We start from the raw sequence: 12,483 nt of genomic DNA on the forward strand, positions 1-12,483 counted from the left end.
GCTTTCTTAATGATTTTTTAATTCATTGTGTATTCCATGACAGTTGATTAAGGTTAACTGGAATTATTCATGTCAGTCTGTGGATTCACAGATGGAGTCTCCCAAAAAACATTTTAGGCAGGACATGTCAAAGCACTGAAGTACCAGTGTGTGGATGGTGCAAGCGTCAGTATGAAAGCTTTGGTTTGGCCTTCACAGCCTGTGGAGAACCAGGCATGGAGCTTCACGCTCACATACTATCGTTGTTCTTGCTCAGTAGAAGAATGGTGACAATGTAGCGGAAAACAGTAGTAATGTCTGGGATGAAGGGAAAACAGATTACATTCATCACAGTTGAAGTTGTCACAGTCTGTGTCAGAGGTGTGTACATTTTACACAGAAGAATTTGATTGTGCTTTGTTAACATTTATTCATTTTATTAAGTGTGACGGCACTATTGTGCACTGCTCAGTTTAAATATTGACATGAGAAATACTATAAATAAGCTGCCAACGACCAACAACTGGGAAGCTGTTTCTGGGAGACGTTTGTCAACAAGTTAAGTGAAGACATTTGTGGTGGTATACGCATCATATCCAGTTCAGCTTTTCAGTGGACTGTGGTCATTGGAGCGCTGCTGGTTTATAATAGGACTGACCTGATAACTGCTGATTGCACTGACATGCACCAATCAGAAATGTGATCCACTAGCCCACTGACACACACCAATCAGAAGCGAGATCCACTAGCCCACTGACACGCACCAATCAGAAATGTGATCCACTAGCCCACTGACACGCACCAATCAGAAGCGAGATCCACTAGCCCACTGACACGCACCAATCAGAAGCGCGATCCACTAGCCCACTGACACGCACCAATCAGAAGCGCGATCCACTAGCCCACTGACACGCACCAATCAGAAAGGCGATCCACTACCCTCACTCATATATACTGAACACCCTCATCTCTCGCTCCTCCTGTTCCGTCGTTCCTTGTGTCATCCGCCAGTGTGCTCAGAACTCGTCCATCTCGTCCCAAGTCACTCCCTCCCCTCGGAGCGGTGAACCTTTCCACGAAGGGCAGAAGCCGCGGTGCGACGGGCACTCCTTCCCATGCTGCCGTGCACCGAGTGGTCCCGAGTAAATGGGAGAAGCTCAGGAAAACACCAGGCTGTCAGGCTGCAGACAGTTGGCAAAGGGCCACAACAAACCAAACCGTGCATACAGCAGGCATGGTCACCCAGCCGTAGTTCCACACCATGATTTTTTTATTTAACCCACACTCATTTTGCACTGCAGTACCGAGGGGCTCTTGGGCTTCCTGTACTGTCGGCGTACGGCTCATGTCCGTTCCTTTCGGCAACCCCCTAACCGCCACGCCCATCGCCGACCCAGCCGGGCCCTCCGCATGCGGGCTCCCCCTCGCCGCTCTGCTGCCGCTCGCTGGGCCTCAATCTCGGATCTTTATGATGAGGGATTGTGTGGTCGCCCGTGTGGTAGTGACGCTTGCCCTGCGTGTGGTAGGCCCCGCCGCAGGCCACCTGGTCCCTCCAGTGCAGAAAGGCGTGTGGCGCCTGACTGGCTCCGACTGGAGGAAGGTCCCTGTCTGTACTGGTGGCAGAGCAAAGCTAGAGAGGAGATCGCCCTGCCATCACACAGGTCAGTGTCGCCCAACCCCGCCACGCCACCCCTCCCCCACCTGTCGGTCACCCCATCACCCCTGTTCAGCTCTCATCCGGGAATACGGCCTCCATCCCAGCTTCCAGCTTGCTTCACCTCCAGGACAGCAGGAAGTGATGGAGAGCAACACAGAGAGTAGGCTTTAGTGATTGTGGTTCTTTCTGCAGCAGATCATGGTAGGGAGACGTGCTTTCTCTTCCTTCTTCGGGTCATATGAGTAATCGCAGATGTTCTGTGTGGATTCTTGAAGGGGGTCATAACCATATCTTGGAATAGTGTGTGCAAAATAGATGAAAGCAATTTGCAGAAAAAATTATCCTTCCTTGACGGCATTCTCCATAAGTTTAGGAGATCGTGGAACATCTTCAAAGACTGAATAAAGATTCAGTCATTCTTGGTTCAGATTGGATTACATCTGAATATGAGGAGAGAGCTGAACCACTTGGGGAGATGCATTTGCCCATTAGCTGCCTTCATGCCAAAAACAAATGAATTAATTAAATGAATGTGAGAATACCCTACATATTTTTCCACTATACTGAAAGTAAAAAGTAATTATTTAAATTCAATTACAATAAGAAAAGGAAGGGGGGGGGGGGGGGGGGTTAATAAAAAAACATCTCCTGCACTATTAGAACAATCCCATGAGAAATGGTTTCAATTACAGTAACATTTATGGACTTTTCCAGGTGCTTTGGCCTTGCCCTCTGTGTCTTTTAAGGTCTGTTTTGCCATTCTAGACTCATTATATTCAGGTTGCTATTTATTTTTTGAAAGAACTAGTTATGTTTGTATCACTGGATGACTTGTTGATAATTTCCCGTAGCCCTGTTAAAGGCAAATGGATTGCCATTTTGGTGAAAGCACAAATTAAGCACACAGCCCACAGTAAATAAAAATATTTTAAAGTGTGTGGTTATCAAGGGACTTGTGGATGTATAATGTTCAGAATACACTGCAGTTATTCTTAGATTCTTTACATAAGACCTTTATAGTGACGAGCTACCATCAGAGTCGCAGATATTAATTATCAATTAGTACAGTGCTAACAACCAGCACAACTGAAATGAACAATATGTCACTGCAGTAGTCATGTTTCAGACCCTTGGTAACAGGTATAAGGTCACAGGTCACTTTGTTCTCCATAGCCATTCAGGCTGGCTAACAGATGGAAGAACAGTACTGATCATGAAGGTCCTCATCCTGGAAGTTCCTTTCAAGAATACTAGCCATCAGGTTGAATGTGCATGTGTGCAAGTACATGCTAAGAAACTGCTTGGTGGCAAACCCATGGCTCAAAGCACCACCTACCGTTGGACAGAATAGTCCACAGGAATTCTGATACCAGACAGATGAACCTAAGCACTGCTTGGATTGGACACACACCATCAAAATTAATGCCACACACCATGCTTAGCTCTGCATGAATTAAAAATAAAACCGTAAGGATCTTCATTCTGAACTCTCTTATAAACTGGAGGACAAAACAAGAGATCATAACCTCAAAATATTGCCCAGGTCACCATAATATGTGGTGCATACCAAGGAGATGCACTGTTGCCATTGCTGTTTTGCATAGGCCCAGTTCATCAAAAAGTGGCTACTGGTACAGATTCAGGAACAGAACTACCATAAGCTACCAATTGTACATTGTCATCAAGCTGTACAGAAAGAAGGAAAAAGACACTGACTCAGATCACCTTTTTGAAATTTGCCTTCGTCGCATCCTGTTAAAAACAACAATGTATCCAGTATATGTTTTTCTCCAAAACATCACTGTATCCTTTAAATTATCAGCTTGTTAAAAATTTGATATTGTATAAAATGTGGAAAATAAGAATTTTAATAGATTTGGCAGTCCCAAGTGATGGAAACCTCTGAAGAAAGGAATATGAGAAGTTGGAAAAATACTCCTCATAGAAAGAGGTAAGTTGACACCAAGGTTGTCCGAGGCATTTGGAGTTGTGGATCTAACAGATCCCAAAATTAGATCAGTCTCCGTTCAGAAGACTGCAATTCTAGGAGCAGCAAAGTACTAAGATGCACCCACAAACTCCCAGACCTTTGCTAGATGGTCTGAGTGTGAGAGGACAAAAGCTATGATGACTCACTTGAAGGGTGAGACAGAAAACTTTATACACACCAATCAGGTGACTGGAGAAGTTAATAACATTGGTTATTTCATTATAATGGCACCTGTTGAGGGGTGGGATATATTGGGCATCAAGAGAGCAGTCAATCCTTGATGTGTTCGGAAAAATAGACAATCGCAAGAGTCCTAGCAACTATGATGGCTGGATGGATGGATTCAGAGCATCTTCAAAAAGTCTTATGAGATGTTTCCATTATGCAGTGGTTAACACCTACTAAAAGTGGTCCAAGGAAGGACAACCAGAGAACCAGCGAATGGGTCATGATCTGCATGGGGAGTGAATGCTAGCCTGTTTGGTCCGATGTCACAGCTAGCCACCAATTGCTGAAGAAGTCCATGCTGTGATGGAAATGCGTCAAAACACACAGTGCAACACAGCTTGCTGTGTGTGAGGCTGCATAGCCACATACTGGTTATAATGCCCATGCTGACCCATGCACACAACCAAAAGTGCCTACAATGGGCACATATGCTTCAGAACTGTATCATAGAGCAATGGGAAAACACGATAAATAATATTCATAATCAGATTTTCTTTTACATCATGTGGCCAGCCTGGTGCGTGTGCATCAGTCACCCCGGGGCAGAAGTGGTACCAGGACGCACTATGTGAAGAAGAGAAGCTGGGGTTGGCAGTACTGCGGTTCTGCTGGGTTATCTTGGCTCCTGTCATTCACGTTACTTTGACACATACCATATAGTTCCAGACCAGTGGCAACTGTATTCCGTAATGCTAGTGGCTTGTTTAAGCAGGATAGTCCATGGTGTTATACTATAAAAATTGTTAAGGAATGATCTGAGGGACATGACAGACTTTGAGGTGTTCTGTTGATCTGATCTTTGGGACGTACTGGGAAAACGAGTCCGACCCTTGGTGCCACAGCAAGGTTAGAGTTCTTTTGGTAATATGAGACCTACACAGTATTATCCAGTGGAATTTAGTTTTTTAGGCCTGATTTAAAATCTCTGTGTCTACATACATTGCTAAAACAAATAAAACTATAAAGCAGTCAGTGGCATAACATTGTTCTATACTTGACATTTTTTTTGTTTGCTTGTTTAAATAAATATTTTAATATTAAAAACCCTTATTTTAATTTACTTTACTTGATTTTGTTTTATTGAATGTTAAAATTTTTGCAAGCATATGACGAGAATGACAAAATTCAGACTGGTCAAGTGAGATGAGAAATATTTCATCATAGTACAGCTTTCTGTTTCAGCAACGCTGCTTTTTTGCTATAGTGATGTTGACCTGCAGAGATGTTGACAGTGAATTAACTAAAGTCCATTATATCACCGACCATGTTTTAGGATTAGCGTTGGATTGTGCCTTGACCTGACTTGTTCATCCTTTGATCATCCTAAAAACTGGCGTGATTAGTTTTACCGTTGTTTTTTTATTTATTTATTTTTTGGACTGGGACCTGTTTTAAGGGCTAGCTAATTGGAGGCAATCAACGTCCCCAATTTACTGGCTTGCAAGTCATTGTGAGTCTCGTCATATTGGCCTCATGTGTGCATGTGTTCAGGTTGCTCGTGTCTGGTGTGCGGCGGTGCGTGAATGCTGTAGCGTCGCAGCTGTGCTGTTAGCACCTTGGGACGCACGCGTCCGTGTGGACGTCTCCACACCCATCTGTCTCATCACACAATCAAGATGCACATTACGTTTAGAGCCTCGTCAGAAGTGTCGTTTTACGAGCGTCTGCTTCTTCCGCCGGCGAGATCGCCTGACTGCTGCCTAGCTCAGCCTTCCTCCTCCTCCTCCGGATGAGTGCCTCTTCCCCTCTATCGTCTTTGCTCTCTTCTTCTCATCACTCACATCTCTCTCTTGGATGCGAGGCGAGACGTCTCCGCTCTGTGCCGCTGAGTGTGTCCATGTATGTGTGTGCACAGGCTGTTCTGGGAACAGATGAGAGCAGAACCGAGTGCATCTGTTCTACTGAGTGTGTCCATGTATGTGTGTGCACAGGCTGTTCTGGGACCAGATGAGAGCAGAACCGAGTGCATCTGTTCTACTGAGTGTGTCCATGTATGTGTGTGCACAGGCTGTTCTGGGAACAGATGAGAGCAGAACCGAGTGCATCTGTTCTACTGAGTGTGTCCATGTATGTGTGTGCACAGGCTGTTCTGGGAACAGATGAGAGCAGAACCGAGTGCATCTGTTCTACTGAGTGTGTCCATGTATGTGTGTGCACAGGCTGTTCTGGGAACAGATGAGAGCAGAACCGAGTGCATCTGTTCTACTGAGTGTGTCCATGTATGTGTGTGCACAGGCTGTTCTGGGACCAGATGAGAGCAGAACCGAGTGCATCTGTTCTACTGAGTGTGTCCATGTATGTGTGTGCACAGGCTGTTCTGGGAACAGATGAGAGCAGAACCGAGTGCATCTGTTCTACTGAGTGTGTCCATGTATGTGTGTGCACACAGGCTGTTCTGGGAACAGATGAGAGCAGAACCGAGCGCATCTGTTCTACTGAGTGTGTCCATGTATGTGTGTGCACAGGCTGTTCTGGGAACAGATGAGAGCAGAACCGAGCGCATCTGTTCTACTGAGTGTGTCCATGTATGTGTGTGCACAGGCTGTTCTGGGACCAGATGAGAGCAGAACCGAGCGCATCTCCCTGCCTATTCATTATGGCTTCTTATTCCATACCTTGGTTCTTCATTTTGCTGTTTTTATTTGTCATGCTTCAACATTTTAATGGTCTTTAACAGACCACTACTGTCCTGACACCATCGTCATCGTTTAATGGGCCATCGTTTTAATGGTCTTTAACAGACCACTACTGTCCTGACACCATCGTTGGTACCATGAAAGATAACACTGGGTCTTAAGGTTTTTGCCAATGGGTCAAATGGACTTTTTAAAATTTGCCTTCGTCACATCCTGTTAAAAACAACGATGAACCAATGTGTCCCGTGTATGTTGTTCTCCAAAACAACACTGTATCCTTTGAATTATCAGGTTGTTTTTGCTGTTTGAGTTGATTGCTGTTTACTATTTACCTTGCAGTTATGTGGAGATTTTTCAAAACTGATATGGGCTACGTTTGATGGATCTTTTCCCTCTGGGCCCAGCTTGCTTTGACGAGGCTTACAAGCCGACCTGCATTCAACCTACACTGCTCAATGTGACCAGACTGAACGTGGTTTTCAGCCCTGTTAACTCTCCTCTGGTCATCCTTGAAAAAGGCTGACAAGCCACAGTGGAATATGACCACTAAAGTCTGCCTTACTGTCCAATAATTCAAATGTCAAAAATGAATATGCATGTAGCATAATTGAATTTTGTACATATGTAGACCAAAACATATGAATCATTCTCATTCAACACAGGGTGCGATTTTCAAACATTTCAACACCATTAATTTTTCTGTAGTGAAAACTGGGTGACCCACCTGGGTGACAGGCAGGGCCATGGGTCTGTGGCAGGGTTCTCCACGCACTTTAAGCTTCCAAGATATAGTTATGTTCAAAAATGTGTGCAAGTAGTTTTGTTAAAAAAAAAAAAAAAAAACTTGAGACAAACCATTGAATTAATTGGAATACCAGGATGCTTGCTGTTTGCCCATTAATAATAACTTAATTCTGTCTTTTATGTCTATGTATGTATATGAACAGTGGTTGTCAGTTTGAAGCCTTTTTTGCTATTTTTGTACTAAAATGGAAGATGCTCTATGTTTTTGTTTTGCTATAGATGGAATGGGGCGGGTCTTAGCCCAGGAGGTCTATGCCAAAGACAACCTGCCCCCTTTTCCTGCCTCGGTTAAAGATGGCTACGCCGTACGAGGTGAGAGCTTAAATTCCAGCATAACCACTGGTTCTGTAGTGCCCAGGAGCACTGGTCCTTAATTTAAACATCTGCTTCAGTTTCTTCCCAAAATAAGCAAATATTTCTGGGTTTGTTTGTGTTCTTCAGCTGCTGACGGCCCCGGAGATCGCTTCATCATCGGAGAATCCCAGGCTGGCGAGCAGGTGAAACACACACACACACACACACACACACACTCCAAAGAGGGTTGAACATCTTGTCTTTGACAATAATCTAGCTTCCATGCTCTACAGCCAGGCCCGTTCTACACGGCTCATCTCTGGTCAATTTCTGACGACAGGGCCACTGTCAGCTTTGCAACGACTCAGACAGTTCCACACTAATGGCCATGCTGGCGTGAGAGTATGATGCAGAGCAGATGAAGGGTTTAAATGTCACAGCCAGCTGGCCACTGGGGAAGAGAGGATGGCTAAAGACAAACTGCAGGGTGTGAGATGGGCTACAGTCTCCAAGTGTGCAACTAGAGGGGGGAGTTTTTGAGTACAGACACTAGCAGTAGCCATTTATGTGATGGTGTGTGTCTTAAGTGTGTGTGTGTGTGTGTGTGTGTATGATTGGGGGTGTGTGTGTGTGTGTGTATGATTGGGTGTGTGTGTGTGTGTGTGTGTGTGTGTGTGTGTGTGTGTGTATGAATGATTGGGGGTGTGTGTGTGTGTGTGTATGATTGGGGGTGTGTGTGTGTGTATGATTGGGGGTGTGTGTGTGTGTGTGTGTGTGTGTGTGTGTGTGTGTATGATTGGGTGTGTGTGTGTGTGTGTGTGTGTATGATTGGGTGTGTGTGTGTGTGTGTGTGTGTGTGTGTGTGTGTGTGTGTGTGTAGCCCACTCACACAGTGATGCCAGGCCAGGTGATGCGGGTCACCACAGGAGCTCCTATTCCATGTGGGGCAGATGCTGTAGTGCAAGTAGAGGACACGGAGCTACTGCGGGAGTCTGAAGACGTGAGTACCGTTACCCAGCTCCTCTTCTACTCCTCTCTGGCTCCTCCTCTTTGGCTCGTCTTCTCTTTTCTCTGGCTCTTCTTCTTCTCCTCCTCTTTGGCTCTTCTTCTCTTTTCTCTGGCTCCTCTTCTCCTCCTCTCTGTCTCCTCTTCTTCTCCTCTCTGTTTCCTCTTCTTCTCCTCGCTGGCTCTTCTCCTCCTCTCTCTGGCTCCTCTTCTTCTCTTCCTCTCTGGCTCCTCTTCTCCTCCTCCTCCTCTCTGGCTCCTCTTCTTCTCCTCCTCCTCTCTGGCTCCTCTTCTTCTCTTCCTCTCTGGCTCCTCTTCATCTCCTCCTCCTCCTCTCTGGCTCCTCTTCTTCTCTTCCTCCTCTCTGGCTCCTCTTCATCTCCTCCTCCTCTCTGGCTCCTCTTCATCTCCTCCTTTCTGGCTCCTCTTCATCTCCTCCTCCTCCTCTCTGGCTCCTCCTCTTCACTTCCTCTCTGGCTCCTCTTCTCCTCCTCTCTGGCTCCTCTTCTCTTCAGTTCTTATACATTAGCTCCCCTCATTCTTCCACCATATCTCAGTTTTTACATGCTGTACTAAGTGGACTTTGCAAAATACCAGAAATAACTTCTGTAAAAAAAAAAAAAAAACATCTGTAAAACATATTTTATACATGCTTGCATGCACAAACACACACGCGCACCACACACACACTTAATGCATGTGTGTTTTAGGGAACGGAAGAGTTGGAGGTGCGGATCTTGGTGCAGGCTCGGCCCGGCCAGGACATCAGGTCAGTTGGAGTGCTGCACCCTTTCCACTTTTATCTTGCTAACAGGCACTTCTCTGTGTCGTGTCAAACCAGCGCGCTCCGAGGCGGCTAAGTCCTTCCTGGGCTGTGTGATTCACCTGCAGGCCCATAGGTCATGACATAAAGCGTGGTGAGTGTGTGCTGGCGAAGGGGACCCACATGGGCCCGTCGGAGATCGGCCTGCTGGCCACGGTGGGCGTCACAGAGGTGGAGGTGCACAAGTTCCCTGTTGTAGCAGTCATGTCCACTGGCAATGAAGTGAGTATATCCTGCAGTAGTTTCTCACACACACACACACACATGCCTTGGTTTGTGTCTTGCTAAGCCCACAATCTCTTTCCAATCATCGTGTGTGTGTGTGTGTGTGTGTGTGTGTGTGTGTGTGTGTGTGTGTGTGTGTGTGTGTGTCTATGTCTAGTTGTTGAACCCTGAAGATGACCTGCACCCGGGAAAGATCAGGGACAGTAACCGGTCTACACTGTTGGCCACCATTCAGGAGCATGGCTACCCCACCATTAACCTGGGCATCGTCGGAGATAAGTACGCACTACAGCTACCCCTCTACCTCACACCAAAGACTCCCACCAGCCATTGTACTGAGGCTAAAACTAAAACCTCCAGTTTACATTTCATTTCCCTGGGTGTTGTCAACGTCTGCAGTTGTGGTGTTGGGAGAAGTCATGGTTACGCCTGAAGGTTACAACTGTTTTTCATCATGTGCACTTCACTTGATTATATCCACTATTAGAAACTGTAATTCCACATTTTAATCTGTTTTTGGTTTGGCTGATTAATTTTATATCTCGTTGATCTATAAGAAATTGCTTCTTATGAATTGCTCCTCTGAAGGTCACGTTTCTGGTGACATTTATCAACACTACTTACATATTGCTTATGCTGGCTTGTTTGTCAGTAGAGAACCATAATTATGACAGTGGAGGACCTACATGCATTTTGGCATAGTATAACATACCTGCACGTGATAGTTGAGCTTTTTGTGAATTTTGTTAATATACGAAGGGAACTTGACACTCTAGTCATCAATTTACTGTCAATACTTAATTTTATAAGTAATAATATACACTGTATTCGCAAATCATTGGATTCAGGTGTTCCAGTCCCCTCCGTGGCCACGTGTGTGTAAAACCACATGTGCACCAGGGCACGCAGACTGCTTCTACAAACGTTTGTGAGGCAGTGGCTCACTTTCAGGAGCTCACTTCTGGAAGACTGCTCAAAGATTCCTATAAACACACTATTCCTGAACCTTATGGCTAGTCTTCCCAGAAGAGTTGAAGCTGTAATTGCTACAAAGGGTCAACATCATATTAAACCCTATGGATTTAAGAATGGGATGTCACTGACGTTCATATGCGAAGGCAAATACTGTTGTCATATTAGACTCTGGAAGAGGTATCGCCACTTCTGCGCAATAGTGAGAAGGCAGCGTCTTCCCTTTGGTATTTAGTGACTATGGAGAGAAATGGATGAGAGCAATATTCTCCATGTCCTTTCATTCCTGTTTGTTCATGCAGCCCAGATGACCTGCTGAATGCCCTGAATGAGGGCATCAGTCGTGCAGACGTCATCATCACGTCGGGAGGAGTGTCCATGGGAGAGAAGGTGAGAGGGGCTTTAGTGGAGTGGGTACGCTATACCCTTACTGAGTAAAGCCTATGGCTGTGTTCCAATACTCAAAGGCCACAAGTGCTCCCCCCCACATCCTGTGAGTACTAGTAAAGGCACATTTCATTAGAAGTAAATGCTGGCTGTGTTCACAGAATCTCTGCAATCATGTGTAGTGTCTGCACATATACTCTGTTTCTAGATCAGTTTGTGTGTTATTTCAGTTTGCACTTGGGGGACTGATATTGGATCAGTGCTATTTGTACCAATACACTCCTTTAATGCCACCTAGTGTTACTATGTGCTCCCTACAACAAAGCCACATTTGTTAGCTAGGCTCGTTTGCTTCCAGCTCCAGCAAAGGCAGTCACTTGATCCCTCACGGCCTCCCCGAGAGCAGACCTGCATGCATGTACAGCCACACACACCCACGCAAACATACACACGCGCTCAAACGCATAATCAACGCCAGCGTCTTTCTTTATTCTCTCTTTGGTGCTATTAGGACTACTTAAAACAGGTTCTGGATATCGACCTCCACGCCCAGATCCATTTTGGCCGAGTGTTCATGAAGCCAGGGTGAGACGAGGGTTTGGGTGGGGTTCACAAACCCTGAACACACTCAGCCATGAGAAGCTGAACACGTGCTGATCACGGCCTTTTTTCCCCCCTTGTCTTTCCAGTCTTCCCACCACGTTTGCCACGTTAGACATCGATGGCACTAGGAAGCTCATCTTTGCTCTGCCAGGTATGCCTCTGTGTGCTGGAATAAAGCCAGAGTTGTGTGTGAAGTCTACCAAGCTGCTGTGGTGTCATGATGACTTTAAGACAATCCTCAGGGCTTCCTGTGATTATTTTTGAGCAAAAATACATACGCATTCAATTCAGCAGCACATCCATCATTTTTGCTAATAATTTACTCAAAATCACATACACGGTATTCATATACATAATCTTACATGCTCAGATAACACGGCTCCATTGAGAATTGTTTTGATGTGTCATTTGATCTCACGAAGAAAGCATCTCTCAGCTCCTTAAATTCACCTCCAAATCTGACTTCCTAATTGGCGGGCTCCTCCTCTCGGTGTGAGATATTACCAGCCAATGAGAGCTGCCCCTCCCCGCCTCAGGTCAACCAAAGCCCGCCCCTTACTCACTTCTTCCTGCAGAAAAGGGTCTCCTTCACCCAATCGTTGGCCCTCTGGCCTCTGCCTGTCCCCGCCCACCCTCCCTACACAGCCAATCCTGAGCCCAGCTTGTGCCCTCACTGAGGCAGGCCGGGCGAGGCAGTGGTGACAGCGGCTGTTTCTATATTCCCCCCTTTTAAAGGTAATTTCACCTACAGAGACACAGGGGCAACTCTCCTCGAGGCCGTGCCCATGAGTGACACCGAGGCGGGCAGGCTGCCTCTGCCTCCGCCCCCACGCCGAAGTAAGGACCCTCCCCGCCTTCGCCCTGAGCTCAGAAAACGGAA

The 12,483-nt window shown here is 46.0% G+C and overlaps 1 protein-coding gene across 19 annotated transcripts in view; it reads left to right on the top strand.

The window, feature by feature from the left end:
• The window catches only part of gphna (gephyrin a), a 71,567-nt gene that overhangs the window by 54,267 nt on the left and 4,817 nt on the right, over positions 1-12,483 (top strand). For 7 of the 19 annotated variants that reach the window (XM_076977552.1, XM_076977555.1, XM_076977560.1 and 4 more), the window contains 12 exons: positions 1,506-1,640; positions 7,514-7,606; positions 7,736-7,791; positions 8,469-8,588; positions 9,304-9,362; positions 9,485-9,638; positions 9,799-9,920; positions 10,916-11,003; positions 11,359-11,418; positions 11,512-11,585; positions 11,690-11,754; positions 12,339-12,440. In XM_076977552.1, coding sequence (XP_076833667.1) covers positions 1,506-1,640; positions 7,514-7,606; positions 7,736-7,791; positions 8,469-8,588; positions 9,304-9,362; positions 9,485-9,638; positions 9,799-9,920; positions 10,916-11,003; positions 11,359-11,418; positions 11,512-11,585; positions 11,690-11,754; positions 12,339-12,440 — 1,128 coding nt within the window. Of the gene's footprint in view, positions 1-1,505; positions 1,641-7,513; positions 7,607-7,735; positions 7,792-8,468; positions 8,589-9,303; positions 9,363-9,484; positions 9,639-9,798; positions 9,921-10,915; positions 11,004-11,358; positions 11,419-11,511; positions 11,586-11,689; positions 11,758-12,338; positions 12,441-12,483 lie in introns of those variants that run through there. The other 12 variants (XM_076977563.1, XM_076977567.1, XM_076977568.1 and 9 more) reach the window with 6 other exon arrangements.

Source organism: Brachyhypopomus gauderio, chromosome 17 (genome assembly GCF_052324685.1).
Source record: "Brachyhypopomus gauderio isolate BG-103 chromosome 17, BGAUD_0.2, whole genome shotgun sequence".
Taxonomy (NCBI): Eukaryota; Metazoa; Chordata; class Actinopteri; order Gymnotiformes; family Hypopomidae; genus Brachyhypopomus; species Brachyhypopomus gauderio.